The sequence below is a fragment of the Rhineura floridana genome, chromosome 20 (genome assembly GCF_030035675.1).
Source record: "Rhineura floridana isolate rRhiFlo1 chromosome 20, rRhiFlo1.hap2, whole genome shotgun sequence".
NCBI classification, from domain to species: Eukaryota; Metazoa; Chordata; class Lepidosauria; order Squamata; family Rhineuridae; genus Rhineura; species Rhineura floridana.
The window spans coordinates 18,191,920-18,217,670 of NC_084499.1; the positions used below are offsets into that span (position 1 = coordinate 18,191,920).

The following is a 25,751-nucleotide window of genomic DNA, read 5'->3' on the forward strand; positions in this document are numbered from 1 at the left end:
TAAGTGGGGCACTGCCCCACCCTCAGTCCGCTTCACCCTCCATCCACCCGCCTTCTTACTTAACAGCCAGTGAGCTGCCTCCTCCTCTTCCCGAATCTCTCTCGTTGGCTCTGGATGCGCCAGTCACTGCCTTTGGCTCCACCTCCTGTAGGCCTCCCTGCCTTCTGCCCTCCCAGTCCCGATGGGCATCAAACACCACTGGTGCTCTGATGTTAGCTCCAGTTCTAGTTTTCTTTGGGGGGGAATGGAAAGAAAGTTATCCTTTTCCATCAACACATTGGTAATAAGGTAGTCCATCAAAATGCACAGTGGGGTTTGGGTTTCTTCGCTACATGCAGGAAGTGAAGTAAATGAATAATTGAGCCCTTTCAACCTACATCCCCACGCTTTTGGCAGAAAACGTTTATTATTTATGGTGGTGTTTATAGAGCTACCAAAGCATTCTGCTTAGCACTAGAAAGCGCTGGAAGCCAATTTATTTTTCTCTTTTTCTATCTTGCTGGCTTCCTTTCTCTGATGTAATACATATTTAATCATTTTCATCCAGGTAGGAAACCGTCCCCCTTGAATATTAAACCAGGATTGAACTATATTTTTATATAAAGGTTTCTTCTTCTTCTACGTGCCCAATTTCTCCTGTGTCATATAGGTAATCCTTCCCCCGGCCAATGCTTCATGCAGAAAGTCCAAAAATATTACATCAAGCCATTCACACTCCAATTTAACCGCATCCATTTTATGGCTTCAGTGGCACATGGAAGGTGCCACATTAACCATTTATTGCTGGTATTGGTTTTAATTCCCCCATAAGGTCACGCTAATCTTGACAATAGACTGTTTCAAGCCATCATCCGAGAGTGAAAATGAGAATTCCCACTTAGCTGCCTGTGAAAGGTTGCCTCGATGCTCAAAAATTGGGCTCTCGTGTTTAAAATCCATCATTATAGAGAAGTGGGGGTGAAAAGGGGTGCCCTGGATTTCTGTGCTAGAAAAAGCCTGCCGATTCTCCAGCAGTTGCCAATCTCCCAGGTCCAGATGCGGCTTTCATGCGCAAGCACATACCCTTTAGACTAGCTTTTCCCAACCAGTGTGCCTCCAGAAGTTGTTGGACCACAACTCCCATCTTCCTGACCACTGGCAATGCTGGCTGAGGCTGATGGGAGTTTTGGTCCAACATCTGGAGGCACACTGGTTGGGAAAGGCTGCTTTAGACACTCGTGCACTGATGCCTCTGGTTCCATTATATTGGGTCAATCTTGGCTACGAGTAACTGACCCCTACTAGACAGATATATCAATATATAGCGACATTATGTCACAGATGCTAAGGCAGGTAGCTTGATTCCAAACTGAAGCAATGATAGTGTCCACAGAACTTCTAAAAAAACAGATGATGAAATCTAGTCCATCTTCTAAAAACAAGATGAAATCTAGTCCAGCATTCTGTCTCCGAAAGTGGACAGACACCCCGGGAACCTCAGAAGCAAGGCATGCTGGGAAGATGGGAGGTTCCATCTAGGTGTCGCAGCTATTTAGCCACCCAGAGTAATTGACACTGCTTGGAGGTAATGAATCCCAACAGTTTATGCCTGGTTGGAAGCCTAGTTTTGTCACGCCTCATTCTGTGCACAAAGCACCTTCACCTCGTAATGCTGAAGCCTTTGTTGCAGGGGAACTGGGGACCTCCACAGGTTTTTGGGACTCCCATCAGGTCCAGCCAGCACGGCCAACGGCCACAAGGGCAGTGGGAGCTGCAGCCCTGCAACTTCTGGAGGGCAGCAGGCTCTAGAGAGCCTGTCCCAGAAGTGCAGAAATCTTTCAGGAGAAAGATTAACAGAGCTGGCTTCCCCCTAATAACCAATCTGCACAGTTCCCCTTTATGTGATCCAAGCCAAAGACGGTCCTCGGATGGGATCCTATTTTTCATCGTTTGCAAAAACACAGATGAGTGCAAAACAATACGTTTCTTTTTATTTTGTTCACAGTTAAACACAAGCAACTGCCGTGACATATTAGAACATTCTAGTAAGGACAGCAGAACACTTCTCCATTTGTTTTCATGGTTTTTTTTAAACTTCTCTTGCAGCTTAGATTGTACCATTTCATATTACCATTTCATATTTATGGCATTTTCTGTTTTTTTTTTAAATGTCAATTATTTTTAATCATGCTTACAAAGAGCCAGTCAGGAAACAATGTCAACCCTTCAACGGAGAGCTATTCTTTTTAGATTTAACTAAAAGCAGTCAGTTTTTTTTAAAAAAAACAAATCATTTCCAGCTTTACCAATGAGATTTTTCTTTCTTTCCTGCTACATCCATGATTCAAAGAGACTTGCTGAACAATGGCAATAGATCAGTTCCTCCATAATTTCTGTGGTCCATGGTGATTGTGAGGGGGGGAAGGGGTAAAGGAGTGAATCTCTTGGAGATTCTGGTTAAGCTTGACGCTATTCAAGGTGCTCTGGCCTTTTTAAGAGCAAAAGGCTCTCTCAATTAAAGAGTGTGGGTATTTTTTGCTGTTAAAAACAAGGCCCTTTTTGTAAATGAGGAAGAAAAGTCTGCAGGGGGGAAGGGAAGAGTGAAAACGATTTAATCTAATTGCCAAACTACATCCAAGAACTGATTCTGTGGAGATTATGGGATGGGAGGAGAGCTGACGGAGGAAATGTGTTCATCAGCGTTCATCAACCTTGGCCCCCTAGATATTGCTGGATAACAATTTCCATCATCCCCAGGCAAGGGTCAGCGATGAAGGGAGCTGCACTCCAGCATCATCTGGGTAAGGCAGGACTGAAGGACACTGCCCCATGGGGCCTAATTGACATATGCAGCAAAATGTGGACAGGGGTCAAGGGAGACTGTACCAATGTACTGAGAAGGAGGAAGAGGGTAACATCACACTTGCAATGTTACTCTAGCTAAAAGGGGGGGGAGGAGAAACGCCTCTCATCAGATCAAGAAAACCTAGCACATCAGGAAGAAAAGATTTCCCTGCTAGTTTTCCTACAGGGGCGTGGCAGAGGCGAGTGTTCAAAAGGACAGGAGCGTTCAACAGCGAGCCTGAAGTAGTACAGTCCTCTCTGCCACGCTGGGAGGCTGTTGCTGCTGCCGCCACCTCCTGCTACAGGTATTAAGCCCAGCCACAGAGCGGGCTTTAGAAAGGACTTGGGGGGGGGGAGAGAACATCCCTGGACTATCTTCCAACTCCTGTGCTACAAATCTACCACCACTACGTCACACGCAATGACATGTACACACATCACCGTCAAACCCTGGCTTTGCTCTTGCAGGGTTTTTTCTTCTAAACTTCCTGCTCTTCCAATAATTCTTTGAGGCTTCTGAATGCAAGCCAGCCAAACTCACCATTTATTTATTTCTGAAAGGGGAAGGAACTTTCAGAAGGAGAACCTACGAGATATTAAAAAAAAAAAACAGGTTCCAATAGAAATGTACACAGGACCACTGAAGAGGGGAAACGTGATGGCATCTTTGGTACAGGGAGAAATCTCTGCAGCTCTTTCTTGGATTAGAATGGCCGAGAGAGAGAGAGAGAGAGAGATTTCGGGGATGGGGTAAGAACCAGTCAGTTGTTTTCAGAGACTGGAGGCTGCACCGAGAGCGAGCTTTAAGTGTCACACGTGGCTGCTGGGAAGTCGAGCTATAGACAAGATCCCAACGTCGAATGCTTTCCCACCGAATATGAGGCAAGGATGTCGACGCAAGGAAGTTACTTGCAATGCAGGATGTACCACACCAGGAAAGGCAAAAGAGGAATCCAAGGGTCCAGCTGTGGATCCGCCATGGGGGGGGGGGGTGTCAGGGCAAGTAAATACAGCTTTTTCTGCAGTGCATCCCAATGCAGGCATCCCTTTACATCGGGAGAACGACAAACCCAGCACAGAGTTGGGTCTCGGTTTCGAGTCACACGCCACGTCTGAGATGAGGCAGCGACATCCTCTCCCTGCCTCTTCAGATGCCCCCATTTGTCAGGGAATGAATAGGGAGGGGAAGAGGGCTTCTAATCCAGTACCGGGCGATGGACTGGGCAGCCAACAAGAAACAACTACCTCTTGCTTGGAAACAAGGGGGTGGGCAAAAGCAACACAATAAAAAGAGCGAGCGGGCTGCATCACAAAGAGGGGCCTCTCCTGGTTTTGATGGACAGAACACCATGCACACAGAGGGCTCTCCCGACGCAGGAGAGGCACTCACGTTTCTGAAAGCTCTGGGGAAGTTCCAAGCCCACCCACAGAACTCACCGGAAATCACCGCCTGCTTCCATTGGAAAAGCCCTGGCTTTCGCTTCCACTCCGGAGAGGGGGGGGAGGAGAGGGAACCCACACAAACGGATGTCAGCTCAGCACCAGCTTATCAAGCTAACAATGGGGCAAAATATAAAATGGGGGGGGGAAGGAGCATTTCAAACAAGACCCAGAGCCCCTGCATAAGGCGTTCCAGTTTCTCAAAAGGATCGACTGAAAAAAAAAAAGTTTGGTTCATACGTAGAAATGTTAAGGACAGCACAGACAACAGTTGAGTGGGCAGAAAGGCGTGCGGGGGGGGGGGAGAGTCATGTGATTTTCCCAATGCTGATGGGCACCATTTAAGTCATGTCATCACGAGAGCAAAGTCCCGCCTACTCCCGACGAGCGTGCTTTGGAAAAGGGTGGGGTGGGGTGGAGAAGAGAGACCAATTAAGAAAGGGTAAAGAGCCAAGTTGTCATCAAATGACTGCACTTAAAAAAAAAAGTACATATCTTCAGGGATTTCCTCAAGAACAGTTAACCCAAGTTCACCAGGAGGAAGAAGGCAGGCATCCCCCACCTGCCCTGAATGGGAACCGCTGGTGCTTCGCTCTGCAGCTCAGCACACCACCACACTTCACGGGGTGGTTAAGCTGAACTTCTCATATTGCACGTAAGTTCGTTGGATGCAACCTCTGAGGGAGAGGCCAAGAAAAGGTGGGAGGGGATCAAAGGCTTGGGGAAAGTCGAGGCACTGCCCCATCAAAGCGAGAATGTTCTGCAGGGAGACTTCAAAGAGTGGCAAAGGGGGGGATTAGACTGAGCTCTTCTATATTTCCAGGCCCGGGAGACCCGTTCTGTATTCGTTTCAGCCAAGTCCGCAAACAATCAGTCCCGTTTCCGTTGTGCGAGCTGGTGGCTCTAGACCCACAAAACCTGAAAGCTTTTAGTTAAAGGGTGCACCAGCGCCTCCCTGTTCTATGCCAAGAATATGAAAAAGTTAACACTGATTTCGACTCTCTCTTCCTTTTTAGCTATGGCCATGATGTGATTCATTGTAGTCCATTATGTGAAGCTGTCCAACACTGGTTTCCGGGTTCCTGGGGGAGGGAGCGGGGTCCTCGGGGCTCGGAGGGGCCTTGGCTGCCTCCACACGGGGGTCTTTACAGAGTCTGGCCTTTAAAGGGTCACAGAGGCTGTTGAGGGCCACACCGTCCTCCTCGCAATGGCCCTCGCTCTTGTTGCGGAACAGCTCCCGCGCCTTCATGCCCAGGAAGCTCTCGGAGCTTGGGAAGGAGCCCACCGTGGGCGGGCCACCCCCGGGGGTGGGCTCCAGCAGCACAGACGCCTCCCAGCGGCTGCTGAACTGCCCGGCTCGCTGGCTGGGGAGCTTTTCAGGAGTGGACACCTCACTGCTGCTGCCACCCCCACCCCGGGCGCCGGCGGGGGGTTTGGTCTCGCCATTTCTCTCCGCCGTTTCTTCACTGCGGCCTACGACAGAGACGGTGCTACTTTCGTTAACGCCGGTCAGCCTGTTGCAAGGGTGGGAGAGGGAGAATGGGGGGGAGGAGGGCGCAAGGAGACAAGTCAGCCAAAGTGGCCAATGGTTTGGCTCCAAAGACATCGGAACACAGGAAGCAGCTGTACACTGAGTCAGGCCATTGGTCCATCTAGCTCAGTATTGTCTGCACTGACTGGCAGCAGCTCTCCAGAGTTTCAGACACTGAGTCTCCCCCCACCTCTACCTGGAGATGCCATTGGGGACCGAAGCTGGGGCCTTCTGCATGCAAGGTTGAGGCTCTAGTCTGAGCTATGGCCCTTGCCCCAGTATGGAAGAAACCCAACCCCCCCAGAAGATGTCACACTCTGTCCTCCCACTCAACCGGTCGCCACTGTGGTGCAGTGGTTGGAAGGTCAGACCCAGGAGAGCAGAGTTCAAATCCCAACTGGGCAAGGCTCTGAAGCTCTCTTGAGTGAGCTTGGGCCAGTCACTGTTTGTCTCAGCCTAAAACACCTTACAAGGGTGGCTGTGGAGATAAAAACAGAGGGGGAAGGACCACATATGCCACTTGGAGCTCCTCAGAGGAAAAAGATGGAAGCCAGTGAGCTTCATGGCAGAGCGTACTCTAAGTCCTCGAGTCCAACACTCTAACCACTGCATCACAATGACTCATATAGGAAGCTGCCTTATATGGTAGCCTCCAGGCTGGATTACTGTAATGTGCTCTACGTGGGGCTGCCCTTGAGGTTGGTCTGGAAGCTGCGGCTGGTGCAAAATGCGGCGGCGAGACTGCTCACTGGGGCAGGGTATCGCCAACATGTCACCCCGCTGCTGAAGGAATTGCACTGGCTGCCCATGAGCTACTGGACTAAGTTCAAGGTTCTGGTTTTGGTGTACGAAGCCCTACAAAGCTTGGGACCAGGACACCTGAAAGACTGTCTTATCCCTTATATACCCAGTCAATCATTGCGCTCTGCAGGTGAGAGCCTCCCACAGATACCATCTTATCAGGAGGTCCGTTCCACACAACATAGGAAACAGACCTTTAGTGTGGTGGCACCAAACCTTTGGAATTCCCTCCCCTTAAATATTAGACAAGCGCTGTCTCTGTTATCTTTTCGGTGGCTGCTGAAGACTTTCCTCTTCCAACAAGCCTTTTAAGTAGAGACCTTATCCCAGTCTGCATCTGTGCTAGAATTGCTTTTTAAATTTTTTAAAGCTGTTTAGTTAGATTAGATAGATAAAATAGATTAGATAGCTTTCTTTAAAAAAGATGTTTTGATTTCATATATTTTAGTCTCTTTTTATTATTTTTAGAGTGTTTTTGTTTGTTGCCTTGGTCTCCTACTGAGAGGAAGGGTGGGATATAAATTCAAAATAAAAATAATAAAAAACCAAGTCAGACCACTGGCCCATCTAACTCAATAGTGTCTACACTGGCTGGCAGCGGCTCTCCGTGGTTTCAGGCAAGGGACATTCCCAGCCCTACCATCGGGAGTTCAAATGGGGCCTTCTGCACGCAAAGCAGATGCTCTCCCATGGAGCTACACCCCTTCCTGGGAATATAGGCAGCTGCCTTATACGGAGGTCAGACCACCGCCCCATCCAGCTCAGTGCCATTGGTCCACCTAGCTCAGTATTGTCCACACTGACCGGCAGCAGCACTCCAGGGTTTCGGGTGGGGGAGGGAGTCTCCGAGCCCTACCTGGAGATGCCATCAGGGACTGAACCAAGGGCCTTCTGCATGCAAAGAGGAAGGACCGTGCAGGCACTACAGGCCGCCAACTTGCTGACTGGCAGAAGCCGACTTCACAAGGCTTAACACAAAACCCTCAGCCGTAAAACAGTTGAAAGGAGCAGAACAAATTCTGCAGAATCAGCCACCGTGCAGATTATTATTGCTCGTTAGATTTGTTAAGTCTCCGAGACTTGCATCGTTACAAAACAAACAATAAATATGGGTTGTAGATTTCGGCTCTCGAAGCATTATTTGGGGGGGAGGCATAGTACACCTACATCCCTGACCCACAAGAGTCCTTTTCAGGTTACTAGAATTCTGGGTACTCCACAGGATGGATATCAGAGCTCCACCCCACTGCTTAAAAAATAAATAGACCAACAGGGGTGTGCATCCAAACATGTTCTACTCAGAAGAGACCCGCTAAAAGTAACGGGCCTCCCAAGTTAGTCATGTCCATTCATTTCAATGGGTCTACTCTAAGTAAGGCTACCCCTGGATGCAACCCTCAGTTTTGGAACTTTTGAACAGGGTTCTTTCATCGTAAGCTGCCAGCAGGCCTCGGACTCGCACTCAGTGCCTTTACCTTCCTTCGGATTCAGCTGCTTCCATTTTGTCATCCTCACGTGTCCTCAACAACCTGTCATTCTCCAGGCGACCATACAGACCTAATATCTCCAACTCGAATGCCTGCGTAATCCTTTTCTGCACCTTGTATCGGCTCTCAGAGGCTTGGAGTTGGCCTCTGAAATAGGAAAGAGACCTGAGTCTGGAGTCTCCTCGTCGCATTTCCTTCCATGTGGGAAAGACAGCACTTCCCTTCCGGGAAAAGGTTTCCCCCTCCAGACTGTGTTAAATTATTATGTTCTGGACACAGACAAGATTGGCACGGAGACCAGGGAGCCAGTATCAACACGGAGCCACAAACAAGCACAACTGCTCACAGCTGGAGTGCTTCGTTCTGAGATCGGCAGTGCTGAAATCTGCATTTATACACAATCGTACGAGAGAAGGGAAAAACTAACCCTCCTCCTCCTAACACAGTTCTGACTGGAGAGGACTTAGAATTCGCCTGGGAGCCACAATGTACAGCTATCCTAAACACGTGCTTGCAGTTTCCTATCAACTTTTCTTTTTAAAGAAAACCCCTTCTCCACCTCCGAACAAATCCCCCTTGATCTACAAACCCAGAGAGCAATATGGTCCCACATCCTCTTCTTGACCCATTCCCACCCTCAAGCAAAAACGACACCTGAAGTCGTACAATTCTCAAGCCTCTGATAGAGCTTTCGAAGGAGGGTTGCTGAGAGCTCCTTAAAGCAAGCTGGGGGGGGGGAGGTGTGGACAACCCACCTGGCTTGAACTTTAACATCCTCCAAGTACTTCTTCTGCTCCAGCAAGAGGTGGTCTCTCTTTGCGAGCTGAGATTCCAGTTCACCTATCCGTTTCTGAGATGCTTCCAGCTGCTGACTCTGTTGCTGGACATAACACTTGGCTTTCTCCAGATCTTTCCGGAAGGCTGTCTGCATAGTTTCTACTTCCTGAAAGAAGGAGGGGAAGAGAAGCTCAGCATTTGTAGAACCCAAAAAAAGTATGAGGAGGAAGCCAAACAGAGTAACTGGGCGCAGGGCTAGTGAATAATTGCTGCAGCCTACCAAGTAGGCACGTTGACCTCGGATCTAGGTTCAGTCCAACCATGAGCTCGTCATGACAGGGCATTATGCCTGAAGTTCAAATCCAGCCCACAGGGCAGGGCAGCATAACACTCCTAGAGCTGTGAGATTTTCAGAGGCAATTTTCAGAAAGTATCCCCCTCCCCGCCAAAACAGAAATCTGATAGAAACGGAAATGTCTGCAACCATTTTCTAATCAGATCAAAGCTTACCACATGGTTTTATTAATGGACAAAGTCCTGCACTGGGGGCTAACCCTGTGGCCCTCCAACTGCAGCACTGCAATGGCCATCATCCCTGATCATGGGGGCTCTCGGGGGAGTCAAAGAACGCTCAAAGGGCCGCAGACTATGAGCCACCCCAACTCTACTGGCCTCTCTGATGCACACAGCTATGATTGACGGTAGATGCTCCCAGATTCCACTGGAACCAGACCTTTGCAACTGTGGAGTCCCGGAGATCGAAGACCTGCCACTTTACTTGCTGGTGTTGCCCTTTGTGTTCAGGGCCACAAATAAGTCCTTGAGTTTTTATTTTCTTGCCTGTACTTCCAATTCCGTACCAGAGAAGATTTTGCTTCTTTTGTCCGACGCAGGTATTATTGTAACTCTACAGGGTGTCTCTTGTTCCTTTGGCAGCATCAGATTATGCTGATTTATCTCCCCATCACTGCTGACCAAAGACCATGCTGGCTGGGGCTCATGGGAGCTGGAGTCCAACCACCTCTGGCAGGCACCGGGTTAAGACTACAACTCCCATCATCCCAGAGCATTGGCCACACCGGCTGGGTGGATGGGTGTTAAGAGGCCAACCATATATGGAGAGAGACAAGTTCCCCAGCCCTGACAAAAGAAGAAGTGTGCTTGCCTGGCGTAAAGCCAGAAAATGGCCCCGTCGTTGCACATCCCGCTGGAGGCGTACCTTTGTCGTGTCGGCGTGCTTATGCTGAAGCTGTTCCAAATACAGCTCGTTCACCTCTCCGAGTACCAAGAGCTGCCTGTTCAAGAACTCCATCTGCTGCTGAACTGACTCGCTGTTAGAAAGCTTACGGGGGGGGGGGGAAGAAGTTTTAGTTGGAGGCAACAATTAAAATGCGAAGTATTGCTCACACGACGGGAGCCTGCGGCCCTACAGATGCTGCTAGACTACGACCCTCATAATCCCCCTGGCCATTGGCCCACGCTGGCTGGGGCTGATGGGAGGTGCAGTCCAGCAACATCTGGAGGGCCACCAGTTCCCTACCCCTAGCCACAACCAGAACTGTCCATGCCAACAAAGCAAAGAACTCAAGTCCTGTGTTCACAGATCAGTTTTGATACGCAAGAAGCTCAATTTACAAGCTGTGCCAGACCTGTCCAGTATATGCTTTTGGCGACATAGAAAGTTGCCTTACACTGAATGAGACCACTGGCCCATCCAGCTCAATACACCAAGGGGGTGGGGCACACAACTGGAACACAGCCCCCCTCCCCAAACACCTTATTACAGTCAAGTACAAGGCCACAGTCCAGAAGGCCCCCGATATGTGACACTGAAGCAGTTTGCAAGCTTAGCTACCTCTTTTTCTTAAAAAAAAGGGCATGCAAGGGGGGGGTGTCCCACAGGTAAAATCTGCCCCTTACCTTCTGCGAAACTTGACTCAGCAGCAGTTCCGTGTGGCACACCTTGTTGTTGGCTTTCTTCAGCTCCAGCCGCAGGTCAGCGATTACGTTGTAGCAGTCTTCCAGTTTGGTCTACACACACAAAAAGCACTGCAGTAGGAACCAAGGCAGTTGCCTTGTACCAAGTCAGACCATTGGTCCATCTAGCTCAGTATTGTCTACACTGACTGGCAGCGGCTCCCTGGGGCTTCAGGCAGGGAGTCCCTCCCGGCCCAACCTGGCGACGCCAACAGGGATTGAACTGGGGACCTTCTGCCTGCAAGGCAGGTGGCCTACCACTAAGCCAAGGCCCTTCCCAAAGGGCTGGGGGTGAACGTCCGCCTGCCCACCCACGCGCTCCCATTTCCTCCTGCTGGGCTCAGAGCTGCTCCGGGTACCTTCAGCTCCTGGCTCTGGCTGTAGTACTCCTCCCGCTTGTGCTGCAGCTGGCGGATCTGACTGTGGAGCTGAGCCACCACGCCGTCATGCTCTTCCTGGAACCGGCGGCTCTTGGCCTGCTCCTTCTGCAGGCTGAGCTTCAAGGCGTGGACGTCCTTCTCCTGCAGCCTCAGCTGGTCTTTCTGCCCGGAAGCAGAGGCCGGAAGTCAAAAGCCCCACTTTGTTAACAGCAGATCAGGTCAAGCGCAAAGTGTGCCACAAGAAGAGATGCTGCGGGCCCTAACGGTCGCCAAGGGACTTGTACTTTGAGCCTGGAAGGCGGGGGCGTAGTCGTCCAGGGTCTCCAGGTGTATGTGTGTCTTAGACCCATTACTTTTTTGGGAGCAGGGTCCCAGCAGGGTCCCTGTGTCTTCAGCATCCTGCGAGCCAATCAGCATGAAAGGGGAGTGTGTTAGCCTCTGAAAAGAGTCTTCTAACATGCTCCTTGTCCTTTCCTGCTGATTGGAGCCAATCAGTGAAAGGAGGCATCAGCCATTGAGAAGACTCTTCTCAGCAACCAAGACTCTCCCCTCTCATGCTCATTGGCTCCGAGGGACGTCTGTTGTTGTGGGAGAAGGCATTAACAAGGATCTCATTCTCAACTCAGCAGCAAATGGGGGGGGCAAACATGAAGGGACAAACATAAAGGGACCCTGCACTTCTGAATTTGCCACTATACTACTTCTGGAAGGACAAATACCCACCCATTATGCAATGGAAGCCTAGTCAAGAAATGAAATGAGGCAGAAGGTTACCCACCCTCCTTCCGGCTGACCAGCAACAAACCTTTTTCAAAAGTGTTTCAACTCTGCCTAACCCATTCCTGTATGCTCCACTCTCAAGTGACTAAGAATGGGTTTTCCGTGCCCTAACGGTTGCCAAGGGACTCGTACTTTGACCCTGGAAGGACAAATACCCACCCAACTATTATGCAATTGTTCAAAGACCAAAACACCCTTGCAACATTTAAGCGTACTTTCTATAAACACTAACTTCATCTGGATATATATTTGGATGGCATGTATTGATCTACATGCGTGAACTAGAATGGATGTATAGATATCTAAATGTTTTTTAATGTGAGCTGACAGGGTTTTTTTCCTCTTTCTCTTTACCTTTTTTCCTTCTTAATGAAATTGCAAAAATTAAAAAAAAATACAAAGTGGGTGCATATGCATGTGTGCAAAGTCATTTTGCTGCCTTAATCCAGGTGGGTGGAAGGCAGTACAGAATCCAAGGGAGAACATACTGAGGCGTGCTCCAATGATCCAAGATATGTGACACTGTGCAAAATATTCTGGGATCTTTTGCAAAATGCCACCTCTCTTGGTTCATTGAAGCACCCCTCAGTGCACTGACATTCAGACCAGCCACTGGTGAAAGCAATCTTGATGAAAAGCCACCCTCTTCCCCAGAAGAATGAAATTCAGTTCAACAGCACTCTACATTTTCTAACTCAAACATCATTTTCAGGCCAAGGGCAACATTTCCTTCAGGGGTGGGCGGAGACATGCCAGTGGTGGGTTGGGTCAGAGGCTGTAAGTAGCCCAGTTTACTTAAAGGAATGCCTTCAGCACCATCATGGGTGCCGCTCAACAAGATCGGCCACGAAAGGCCTACTCGTTGTCCCACCAGTCAAAGCAGCTAGACTGGTGAGGACTAGAGTGAGAGCCTTTTCAATTGTAGCCCCCACCTTATGGAACTCTCTACCAAATGACCTCCGTCAGGCCTCCTCTATGATGAGTTTTCGCCGGGCCTTGAAGACCTGGCTGTTCAAACAGGCTTTTGAGGTGGGTTAGGTTTTGTAGCTATTGGTTGTGATTTTAATGTGCTAATGTTTTTACATGTATTGTCTAACATAATTTTATATTTCTGACTTAATCTGCTAATGTTTTTACGTTTATTGTCTATTGTAATTTTATACTTTTGGCTGTACGTCACCCAGAGTGGCTGGATAACCTCCCAGATGGGCGACTAATAAATCCAATAAATAAATAAACTGACATAAATTCCCACCTTTGTACAATAGGCTACTTTCTACAACACACGCCTCTCCAACCTCCATCCGGGCAAGCAAGAGAATTCAAGGGCAGATTCCAGCCAGGCAACACCACTAAGGAAGGTGCAAAGCAAGGCCAGTGACAGGTCTGGCCTGGTTTACAGAGGCCCAGCGATAACGCGACCGATGGAAGCCCTTCCTCAGTGGAGGCGCTCGCTCACCATAGCCGCGTTGTGCTCCTCCAGGGCGGCCGCCTTGATCACTTTCCGCAGGAGCCGCCGGTTCCGGAGTGCATGCTGCTGCCTCTTGAAGCGCTCGTACAACAGCTGATTATGCAGCAAGCGCAGCTGGTTGCGGAGAGTGTGGATCTCGTCCGAAGGAGGAGAGCCTGCAGGGACGGCAGAGCAGAAAGAGGAGGGAGCTCAAACGTACTGGCACCATTAAAATCAGTGGGCCCTAAACACCCAGCAAACAGGAAACACAAGCAAGGCTACACACACATCATATATTTAAAGCACGTGGCTTTAAAAGAATTGTAGTTTACTCCTTGGAGAGTTATCTTTCTCAGCACCCTTGACAAACTACAGTTCCCAGGATTCTTTGGTGGAAACCATGAGGTTTAAATGTACGGTGTAGGATATGACCCAGGTCAGATCATTTGTCCATCTGACCTGGTATTGTCTAGTTCAAAAGCAGAGAATCTTTTCCAAACTGAGGGATGCTTTCCATATGGAGCCATAGGAAGCTAGCTTTTTCCACGGTCACATCCACATCATACATTTAAAGCACATGGCTTCCCCACCCCACCCCAAAGTATCCTGAGAAGTGTAGTTTATCCCTCACAGAGCTCCAATCTCCAGCACCCTTAACAAACTACAGTTCCCAGGATTCTTTGGGGGAATCATGCACTTTTAAATTAAAAGAGGTTGGTGAATCTACACACATTCAGGCTGGTCAACTTTGTTGATTTACATGACGCCGCTTCTGCAGTTCAACTGCAAGAGGTAACCAACTGCTAATCTTGCAAGCAAATTCACTTTTGTGCCCCAAGACCCCTTGCTTATTCCACCTAGCTGAAGAGGAGCTCCAGATGGGTGGAGGATATTCTCAGTGAAGCAGCAACTTGAGATGAGTGGTCACCTCAAAGGATGCAGCCTTTAGAACCTCTCCCGAAGAAGCAGCCCCTGGATCTAGGGAACTCTTAGCAAATGATCAACCAGCTTCAAATATGCTTGCAAGTTTCTTCCCCCCACGTTCCGGTTAACATCTAGGTTAGACTGCCACAATGCACTCTCCGCACAGGGCCATCTATGAAGAAACGACAACAGGTAGCCCCAAATACTAGATACCACCGATTTTGGGATACACCAATTATGATCTTGTAAGCTATGGAGCACCATCAATTATGACGCCACCACAATGAACAGTGGAACAACTGTTTAAAGACACAAAGCTGTGCAATTACACAGTTCCTTTTCATCCCAGGGATTAAAAATGTAGACCTGCAGAACTCGCTTACCCCCGAAGTGAGTCCAGTCGGCTGACTTGCTTGGCAATGGTAATCTGAAAAATAAAAATAAGAATAAGAATGGTGAGTTATTCCGGATTGCCATATAACTTTTCACACAAACAGTTTCAAGCATGACCTAGCTTCTGCACCAAGGTTTAGGAATAGATAAGTGAGCATTTACACCAAAGAAATTCAGCAGCTGGCAAGCCCTATTTAAGAAGTCAGAACAAGCCAAGCACACAGTTTATATGCACTATTTGCTAAGATCTACATAATGTACATTTTGAATCATTTGGACTACAGGCAAAGCGAAGGGAACTTGGTGAGGGAGGGGGCACAGAGGTGTTTCCAGGCTTCTCCGCAGCCACAAGGACTAGAAACATGGTTCCATTTTTAGGATTACTGATTACAAATTTGTTAGAGATATCTTTCTATGTCAAACGCTTGAACACCAGACACAAATAGATCTTATTTGCCACCACAGGTAACCACACTTAAAGACACACATGCTATCAACCGGCAGCCTCTCCTAACATCTGCATTCACACATAACGCTAAGCTATGGTTTGTTCACACAATCCACGCGAGCCGTCTCGCAGAGGAGCAAACTAGCCAGTTTTGCTTCTTTCCCAGCTGCTCTTCCTTCTGTAGCTTGGTGAGCATCTGGAGTGGAGTAGCCAACACCATAGTTGGGTTTCAAGGCATTGACAACCCATGGCTTCCCATTGTGGTGTATTGGCAGAAAGCAACAAAGAAATCATAGTTAGGCTGATGGGCTGGGTTCGGACATATAAAACAAACCGCGGTTCTGCTAAACAAACCATGGTTTATCATTATGCGCGAGCTGGGCCAATGCATCTCTGGATGTACTGTACCACTTTGGAACACAGGTGGAGTAAGCAAAAATAAAACTACCTGCATAGTGAAATAGCATGTCAGGGAGAAGGCTGAGCTAGGCTCTCCCTCCTCAGCCCACAGTTACAAGTCCAGCAACAGTTAACAACCCATGGATTTGCGAGTCCCACAGAACAGGCGTGGGGATCCCGCAGCCCTCCAGATGTTGCTGGACTCCCAACTCCCACGAGGCCCAAAGGCCAGGGATGAAGGGGAGTTGTGAGCCCCAACAATATCTGGAGATTTTCTCTCTGTAAGACAGAGCATACTAACCACCACCACCACTTCACGTCTGGGGTGGAGGAGATGAAAACGAGCCCAGTCCTGACCCAAGTTGCAACAATGACCCTACGGCTGCCCCCCCTCCAAATGCCAGCTCTAACATCGCGTTTCCCCCTCTGCTCCCCATCAACATGGAAGCACAGGGTTGCAGTTTCTCTACCCCAACCCCCAGCCGGGCCTGTGAGGCAGGAGCAGGGGAGGCCAGGGCTGTGGAGTCGGAAGCAATTTTGGGTGGAGTCGGAGTCGGTAGAAATGTACCGACCCCAACTTCAAAATAAAAGCTTTCATAGGAATTTAGGAGTTTTCTTGTTCAGAAATTTTAATCAAATAAATATATTTTATGTTCTACCAATCTAGCCTGATGATTCACATGGTGGTGATGAAATGCCTTGTGCTACCATTTTACTACAGTAAATTTGTTATTACTAGTTAATATACATTTGCCATTTATGAAGGAGTCGGAGTCAGACAGTAGAAAAATAGAGGAGTCGGAGTCGAAGGTTTGGTGTACCGACTCCACAGCCCTGGGGGAGACACCTCTGCTTCCTTAATGACATGCTTCAGCCCACAGGGCTGCTGCGCTCCCTCCTTCCGAGGGCCACATCCCAGCAGCGGGTAGGGCCAGAGGCAAAAACGAGCGGAGCAACGAATGTACATTTTGTAGTGGGAGGCCAGTTTCTGCCCACCTCGCACCCACCCTTCTCGGTCCTCCATCGAGGCAAGCAAGAGACATTATTGGAGATTAAGGGCACCAGCCACCCAGCCAGAAAACATTCAACGGGGGTGGGGGGTGAAGAAGGGCTTGGGGAAGAGTGGGTGTGGCCTGGGGAGAGAGCCTGGGGAGCCGCATTTGGCCCCCAGCCCTGAGGTTCCCCAACCCTGCCTGAAGAGGGAGGAGGAGGGGAACTCAAGACAGGGGTTGCCAATTGAAGGCAGACCTGGCTCCAACTTTCACCACGCGCCTCCATTTTGCAGTCCCTTACTTGTTCAGCTCCTTGCTGTGGGCATCTGCTCCGTGCTGGATGAGCCGATCCAGCACTTCCAGGGGCGAGGTGGAGAAAGAGCCTTCTTCGTCACGGCCCACCTTCCTGAGCAGCTCTTCCGTCTTCTTGCTGACAAAAAGGTAGGCGGTCTTCGGCAGCGCCACTTCGAACAGGTGTTCATAATCAGGAGGCAGCTCACCCCCAAAACCCATCCTCTTGCGGGCTGGGATCTTGCATGGGCTGGGGGTGACAATGCCAGGCTCCAGAGACACCCGGCTTTCCCTGCTCCCGGCAGGATGATCCTCGGGGTCTCGGCTGGGCCGGTCTATGGGCGTGAAGGCTTGCTTAGGTGTATCCTGTGAGATCTCGAGCCCAGATTGGTCCACAACCGATGATGTCAGGAGCTCAGAGTTTGGGATCGGCCCCTGTGCGCTCGAAGCTGCCAGCTGGGATTTCTTAGAGCTGGAGAGGCTCTCGTTCAGGTAGTAAAAAGGAGAGTCAAAGCCTCCCCGAGGTACCATGGGCCCAGCATCAGCTGTGGTGATCTCGGAGATCTCTTTGGATATGGCATCTGAGACAGGAGAGAGAAGCAAAATCTCAACGGACCAGGCACGCTGCCCTCCACCCACACATCAGCGGGAAAATCCACCCGCCTTAAGCTGCTATCGCAAAACGCGGGGCACTGAAAATAGTTTAACTCGCTGGTGTTATGACCTCCTATAGTTCCTACGGAATTAAGGCCTGTGTATAAAGCTGCACTGCATCAGGTGAAGATGCTGTGCCAAGACTATCCAGATTCTGAAACAAAAAACGCTCAGGATTCTGCCTGCCGGCATACAATTATTCCAATCTGCCCATTTATCAGTTGCATGATAAAACGGTTTGCTAGTCATGAGGCAGCGAAGCCCCACCCCAAAGGCTTGCAAGATTTCAGCAGAGATTCCCCACGTACTTTCAAGAGTAACTTTGCAGCCTTAAAGTACAGAAACTTCGGAACGCAGTTAGTTGCCTTATACCGAGTCAAGGCTGTTGGTCCATCTAGCTTAGTATTGTCTACACTGATTGGCAGCAGATCACCAGGGTTGCAGGCAAGCCTCCCCCGCCCAGCCCTACCTCGACTTGCCGGGGATTGAACCTGGGATGTTCTGCGTGCAAAGCAGATGCTCTACCTGCTTGGTTTTCAGAAGAGTCAACATACTCTCAAGCAGCTGCATGTGCCCCTTCATTCAGAGGTCTGCATTCCCAAGGAAACCATGGTGTGCGCACAGCCCAGACTATGACTCAACGGCCAGATCATAAAGTACGAGGGCAAGCCAGCTGGCAGCCCTCATCTGGCTCCTGGTGATGCCAGAGGCATGCAGGTTTCTCTGCCACCACTTCCAACCTGGACCAGGACAGGAACTGCATAGAGGGACTCATGAGCTCTAGCTGCTTGCCCTCTTGGCAGCAATGCTCTTGGAACTTTAGAAGCCAAAGGGTTTTACTCTCTCTCTCCCCAACCACCCCCTTACCTTCTTCTCGGTCCTTTTCGCCACTATCTTCAAAAGAGGCCTCCAGGTCTCCCAAGATGCCAGGAAGATCACTTAAAGTTACCGAACTTTTACTGCCGTGGGAGTCTGAGGCAGGGTTGGGGGGGGGGGGGGAGAAAAACAAAAGGAAGTTCAAGCAGTGGCCTGCATCTGCAAATAGCGTTTTCTTGCAATGCAAGTCCAAGCTGCACCAAAATCCTCCTCTTCAAACCATCACCAAATCGGGCTGTATATTTCCCCCTCTTTTTAATTAAAGAAGTCTTCATGTTTAAGGCTGGGGCACTTTTATTTAAGCAAAATTGATACGGTGCTTGATTTTAATTTTTTTAAAAAGCCTCCAAGCGTTTTACACAAAGGAAAAATATTAAAGTTATCTGTAAAAGAGTTGAAACAGGAATTTAAAAAATTCAAAATAATAGTTAAAATCTCCACTAAGCTAAAAACAAATTAAAACACATGTTGACTTCCACATGTCTGGATAGGCACTAAAAAGAATACAGCAAAGGGCGCCAGGAATACAGCACCATGCCCACTGTCAACAGGCATGGAGTTCCAAAGTGTAGGTTTTGCCACATTAATAGATTGTCACTTCTTACAAGTGCAAAGTGAGTATTATGTGGCACCTGTAACAGTTCCCATTCTGCAGATCGAAGTGGTCGAGTGGACACGTATGGCGTAAGGCAGCCCTGCAAGTAAACTGGTCCAAGCTGTTAAGGGCTTTATATACCAGTAATAACATGATTTGTTTGCAGGCCAAGTTCAACAACAACCAGTGTGGATCTCTGAGCAGAGGTGTTTTATGCCGACAGGGTCTCGCTCCTGTCAGCAATCTGGCTGCAGCATTCTGCACTAACTGCAGTTTCCAGGTCAAGCACAAGGGAAGCCCCACATGGTTTTATCTTGCTGTACACCGCCCTGAGAGCTCGTTGCTATAGGGCAGTTTAAAAGCGTAATTAAATAAAATTAAATAATAAATAAATAAATAAATAAGAGTGCATTGCAGTAATCCAGTCTTGAAGTCACAATTTCTGTCTATCCCACCTTTCCTCTAAGGAGCTAAAGCTGGCATTTATGGTTCTCTCGCCTCCTCATTTTATCCTTACAAGAACCCTCAGGGAGAGGGGAGAAGGAAGAGGAGAGAGGGAGAAGCCAGTAACCTTCATGGCTGAGTCGGGATTTGAACCCTGGTCTCTCCCAGGTCTAGTACAACACACAGTTATGTCACACTGCCTTAGGACTAGCAATGAATGCCATACATGAGAGGTTCTCTCCCTTCACACACTATCACCTGCTTCTTATCTTCCTCTACTCAAACTCAGGTGTGCTTGGGATTTGGGTGGATTTTCAACTCAAGCCTTTGGGACAGCACTGACCCTGTTACCGTGGACCATCGGCGGTCCACGAGCTTCATTCGGGTGATCCGTGCCATGTCCAGTTTAAATATTCATATCGAGTTTAATTGCATTTTTATTGCTTCTTACATTTCTTAGGTTGAATTCCACAGAATTCAAACGGTAATGCAATAAAATACAAGAAATAAAAGGAGCACTTAAAATACAATTAAAAATCCTAAGAGCACAGCAAAGCACGTCACAATGGCTGCAACAGGCCGAAAAATAATTAAAAACCACTTTGGGTTTATTTTTTTGGTCTATGTGAACAGCAACGCTGGTTCTCCATGACGAGATTAAAAAAGGATATGCAGCATTTTAGTCTCTCTCTCTCTTGATTTGTCTACAAAATAGGCACACTTTCTGAAATTTGGAACATGCAACACCTTGGAGGGAGGAATAAAACACATTTAGATTTCACGTGGATGGAAGCCACCAGAAGACGTGCTGCATTCGCCCACTGAAATCAGTGGGGAAAGGAAAACAAATGGGAACGGCAGAAATGAACCAACTGCTCCCAAATCACCGAAGAAATGAACGTAATCCTGACTTTTAACAAGTGAAAATGAGTGAAGAAATAAATTGTGAATGCAGAAGTAACACTGTGTGATTATTATTATTTTTGCAAACACACCCCAATTCATAAGAGATATTGAGGATAGAAAAACTGTAAGGTGGGAATTAGAATGAAGCTTACCCAGAGTTCTCAAGCTGTTTGTGACATTTTGCTGTCGGGATAACGAAGGCCGCCCAGGATCTGCATTGTCCTCCTAGAAAAGGGTTGAGAATTCCATGCAGCAAACACATCTACCACAATACATCCTATGTTTCCCCCAAACCCAACAACAGAGCTCCTCCCACCCCCAGAGTGTGTGCAAGAGGAAGTGGTTTCAAAGGAGCCTGCCCCAAAATTTCTGAGAGAGTCACTTGTCCTGGATGTGCCTCCTCCAAGGTCCAGGTAACAATGCCATCCCGCGGAAATGACTGCCCCCAGCCAAGGGCAGAAGGAAGAAAGAAAGGTCAGAAAAGGGAGTCATGCAGAGAGACAGCAAGCATCCTCTGCCAAGAGTGGTTGGCTTTGGTCAGGGCAGGGCACACACTTCAGACTTGACAGTTAGACTCTGGTTTTGTTTTGTTTTTGAGACTCCCAAGGCCTACCAAACAGAGTCACGTGCAAAGGACATGCAGGCAGAATCAAAGAACGACATGCCTCTGAAACCTGAAATCCATTTCCAGAACCAGAACCGAGCTCAGAGCCCTTTCACTCAAAAGTCCACTCTTGGTTATTCCCCAAGCTTTCTTCATTTCAGCGGCCCAATTTAGGCAGGGAAATCATTTTGTAGTTGCTACTGATGAACAACTGGGAGCCAGAGAAGCCCTTGCCAATCTCCTGCAAATCACCTAGAAGTCTGCTAGCAGGTCCTGATCTACCTTCTGCCTAAGTCTGGCTTTGGGTACTTTCAAGAAGCAAGAATACTTTAGTTCATTTCTCGTGGTCCCCTAGCAAGTTGGGGTGGTAGTGGTTGGTGGCTCACTAGTATGCCACCACAGCATCGTTCGAGGAATCACTGCTCTTGCCTCATATTCAACTGAAAAGGGCTTTTCCAAGCTCAAAACCTCTGCAGTAGAACCCAAATAAGGAATCACAGAGGGGAAAAAACCCAAACGCATTTTGCACTGAAGTCCTTTCTTAATCTACTTGCAGGCCAAGTTCTGGGGTGGAACCCTTGTTTTGCCCCCCCCCCAAAAAAAGCGCTAACAATTTTGTCTTTACCTTTCTTGGAGGTGCAGTAGGAGCTGGAGGAACCGAAACGTGGACAAATTCATCTGAAATGCACAATGGAGGGGGGGAGGTGGCAGGCGTTCCTAAAGGGGTTCCTTTCCCGACTGTTAAATAAAAGTAGAGAAAGATCATTCCCCTATGAATGTAATGCTTGGCCATTTTTTAAGAGCAAGGGTGCAGAGCCTTGAAAGGCTGTGTCCCCTCCCTGTGCAAACGTTCTGGGGGCCGCAGGCCGGTGGCAGGCAGGGCCAGAGGCAAGAAGCGGATGGGGCAACAGACGTAGCTCTTACCTGTGTTCATAGGCTACGTGCCAGCCATACAAAAGTGAGAGGTTTCTGCACAGTCAACACACAACTCTCTCGCTAGTCTCCATCCAGACAAACAAGAGGCATTATCAAGGATACATTTCAGCCAACCAGAGTACTTGAGGAGTACCAGTAGGGGCATGTCCCAGAAAGAGTACCAAGGGCCAAGTAGAGAGGCTTGGAGGGCCACACTCGACCCCCCACGCCCAAAGTTTCTTACTCCAGTCGCTTGCCACCTCTTCTTCTCAGGGACCAATATTTCCCCACTTAATCTGATTTCTGGCGCTGACATCTCCTGAAGCAATGAAAGGAAACCCAAAACAGCTGGACCTACCAGGTGTGCTAAAGAACTTGCTGTACGGCTGGGATGAGGGATGAGAAGACTCCAACGCGATGCCAGGGGAGGTGGGGGGAGTGGTCATGCCACAAACTGCAGAAGGGCTCCAGAAGGTGACCTGGAAGAACAGAATTGCAGGGGTTTCTCCAGTAGATGCACGAGGATGGTGGAAAACGGGGCCCTCCTGCATCGGCTTTCAATGTGATCATAGCTCAGAAGTTTCCTCCCGCTACACTCCCTCTTCTCCCAGGCATTTTAGCACGTGTTTCAAATTGTTTTAAATAGTGTTTTAAATTGTTTTTTAAAGATGTGTTTTTAAATTTGTATATTTGTTTTTAAGGTTTTTAGTTATTGTAAACAGCCCAGAGCGCTTCGGCTATGGGGCAGTATATAAATACAATAAATAAATAAATAAATTCACTAGCCTTCGCAAAGCTAGCTGCACTCCCAGCTCCCGTCAGCTCCAGCCAGTCAGGCTGTACGGCGCAGAAGCTGACGGGAAGCATGAAATTATTCGCGACAGCAAGATGGGGAGCACTTTAATGCCAACCCTAAGCATAGTACTGGCTACCTGTGCACTATCGGGCCCAATTCAAGGGGTTGGTAATGGTTTAGAAAGCCCTACTCGGCTCGAGACCCAATTCGATGGCCTTATAGGCCCCTTCCAACTCTACGAACTCTGAATAAAGTAAATCAGTAGTAAACCATCCGACTCAATCCTTACGTTCAGCCGGGAGTGGGTGTGTTTGCTCAGAGGGTCCCCACACATAACAGGGCCTTCTCTGTGGTGGTCCCCCAACTTTGGAACACCCTCCCAACATAGGAAGGTGCCTTGTACCGAGTCAGACCATCTAGTTCTATGTTGTTTATGTTGACTGGCAGTGGCTGTCCAGGACTGCAGGCAGGGATCTGTTTCATTTGATATATTTTCCTGTGTTATCTTTTATTGTATGCCATCCTCCTGGAGCAAGAGCAATTCATAAGTATTATAATATAAAAAACCCCAATAAACGGCACACAGGAAGCAGCAGTACCTGCTGTGGCTCAGTGGACAGGCACGAGGACTGGGAGCTCAGGATCTGAGGCAGCTGCCCTGACACTTGCGATAGCGCTAGCCGAGAATTGGAGAAAGGGGTAGAAGTTGAAGCTCCTGTATTTAAAAAAAAAAATGACAGAAAACAAAGGCAGAGAGGGAATTACTTCTCCAGATGTTAATACAGCCATATAAGAATTTCACATCCAGCATAAAGGAGGGAGCACCATGGTTCCAAGGGTGGAACCAGATTTGTAAACCATGATTTGCCAGGACGAGTTTTGTGTGCACTCCTAGCCTGCCCCAAGAGGTGTGGGGGGGGAGGGTTCAAAGATGAAGCCTGCTCTTTACATTCTGAAGGGGTGAAGAAGCTTACCAAAGCTACTGTGCGCAGTAACGTAAGAGCTGGCATCCAGGTCGGCAGGACGATGCTGTAAGTGAGAACACAACTGCTGGGATGCTGAACAGGAGCCGTCTTCGTAGGAGGCTTCTGCTGGGTCCAGGGAGATTTTGGCACATTCTATCACAACGTCATGGGTTTCTAGTCTCTTCCACCTGTTTTAGGTCCAAGCACCACATCAGTTTTCACCCATTAACAGAATGTATGATACATACATTCTGTAAATAGAGCCAGTGTGTTGTAGCGGTTAGAGTGTTGGACTAGGACCTGGGAGACCAGGGCTCAAATCCCCACCCAGCCATGAAGCTTGCTGGGTGACCTTGGGCCAGTCATGGTCTCTCAGACTAACCCACCTCGCAGGGTTGCTGTGAGGATAAAATGGAGAAGGAAGAGAACCTTGTACACCACCTGGAGCTCCTTGGAGGAAAGTGTAATTTAATTAATTCATATCAAAACACTTAGAAGATTTTTAAAAAGAGACAACCCTAGCTTCACATAGGCGTCAATATGGCCTAACCCAGGGCGGGGAACCTTTGTTAGCACCAGGGCTGCATTCCCATTTAGCTAATCTTCCAGGGGCCACATGCTGGTGGTAGGGAGGGCCAGAAGCAAATGTAGGCAGAGCAGCAAATGTAAATTTTACCTTTGTGCAGTAGGCTAGTTTCTGCGCACACACACACACAACATCCTCTGTCCAGGCACGCAAGAGGCACTCTACGAGTTTGAGGACATTTCCCGGCTAGGCAAAAGTACTCAAGTGGGGTGTGGTGAGGGAAGACCCAGATACAGAAGCTTGGAGGGCAGCCTTTGGGCCCCGAGTTTCCCCACCCATGGTCCAACTAGACTGCGATTGCACGGGAAAGATCTTGGGCTCATTGAAAACGGTCCGATCGGTGCAGACAGGCAGCAGACACACACGCCAAGAATGATTAGGAAAAGACTGAAATACTGACAAGCATCACCATGCTTCGATATGTGAAATACAAAGTGAAGCTATGTCTGTCATTCTGCAGGCAGGTCTGTCCTGCCCATCTCAAAAACAAGACGTCACAGAGCTAGAGAGGGTGTAGGGAAGCACCTCTAAAACTGGTGCAGGGAACTTTTGGCCGTCCAGATGTTGCTGAACTACCACTCCCATCTGCCCCAGCAAAGCATGGCTGATGGCAAGGGATGGTGGGAGTTGTAGTTCAGCAAGACCTAGAGAGCAAAAGACTCCCCACGTCTGGTTTAAAATGAAGGTTTGCAGCACCTTCCCCTACAAAGAAAGGCTAAAGCATTGTGGATTTAGAAAAGGAGGGGGAGAGGAAGGGAAGAATGAGATACGATAAAGGTTTCTGAAATTATGAGACGCATGGAGGGGGTGACACTCTCAGTATTCTCTGCCCGTTTGGAAAATAGAGTTAGAGAGAAGAGCTTGGGGGTCCACCATGACACCCCCCTCCTCCCAGGCAGAAAAGGAAGCAGTCATGGCATCCAACGGAGGAAATGTGCTGCCACAACTTCAGTGCTATTCAAGTAGTGCCTCATTTTGCCATTTAGTGTGACGTCCAGATGGTGCACAGAGAGAGAGAGAGAGAGAAAGAGAGAGAGAGACAGAGAGACTGCTTCATAGTATTGAGAACTTAGAATCACAGAGGCTGAGATTGCAAAATGCAAGAATCGTCAGTTCTGACTATTGCTATGGCGGCAGTTGTGGCTCCTAATTTTATAGCATTCTGAGGGCATTCCAAGATGGATATACTTCCATAGTACTTTTGTTTCCGGGGGGTAGAGGGGGGATCAAGCCTTCTGGATGTTTCTGAACTACAACTCCCGGCAGCCTATATGCCCAAGTGTTGGGGATTAAGGCTTACTTTTTTGGCAGCAGGATTTCAGCAGGGTCCCTATGTTTTCAGCATCCTATGAGCCACAATCAGCAAGAAAGGGGAATGTGTTAGCCACTGAGAAGAGTCTTCTTACATGCTTCCTTGTCCTTTCCTGCTGACTGGAGCCAATCAGAGTTAAATGAGGTGAGTCAGCCACGGAGAAGACTCTCCTTAGCAGCTAACACTCTCCCCTTTTAGGGTTATT

The 25,751-nt window shown here is 48.7% G+C and overlaps 1 protein-coding gene across 8 annotated transcripts in view; it reads right to left on the reverse strand.

Annotated features, from left to right (window-relative positions):
• Positions 1–1,948: 1,948 nt before the first annotated feature.
• The window catches only part of TSC1 (TSC complex subunit 1), a 47,650-nt gene continuing 23,847 nt past the window's right edge, over positions 1,949–25,751 (reverse strand). For 7 of the 8 annotated variants that reach the window (XM_061603715.1, XM_061603709.1, XM_061603714.1 and 4 more), the window contains 15 exons: positions 23,658–23,836; positions 23,283–23,398; positions 22,246–22,366; positions 21,598–21,710; positions 20,521–20,593; positions 18,415–18,519; positions 16,904–17,474; positions 14,754–14,797; positions 13,456–13,622; positions 11,196–11,378; positions 10,780–10,890; positions 10,079–10,201; positions 8,838–9,025; positions 8,071–8,229; positions 1,949–5,777 (listed from right to left, as the gene is read on the reverse strand). In XM_061603715.1, coding sequence (XP_061459699.1) covers positions 5,276–5,777; positions 8,071–8,229; positions 8,838–9,025; positions 10,079–10,201; positions 10,780–10,890; positions 11,196–11,378; positions 13,456–13,622; positions 14,754–14,797; positions 16,904–17,474; positions 18,415–18,519; positions 20,521–20,593; positions 21,598–21,710; positions 22,246–22,366; positions 23,283–23,398; positions 23,658–23,836 — 2,755 coding nt within the window. In that variant the 3' untranslated portion in view covers positions 1,949–5,275. The remainder of the gene's footprint in view (positions 5,778–8,070; positions 8,230–8,837; positions 9,026–10,078; positions 10,202–10,779; positions 10,891–11,195; positions 11,379–13,455; positions 13,623–14,753; positions 14,798–16,903; positions 17,475–18,414; positions 18,520–20,520; positions 20,594–21,597; positions 21,711–22,245; positions 22,367–23,282; positions 23,399–23,657; positions 23,837–25,751) is intronic. The other variant, XM_061603713.1, reaches the window with a different exon arrangement.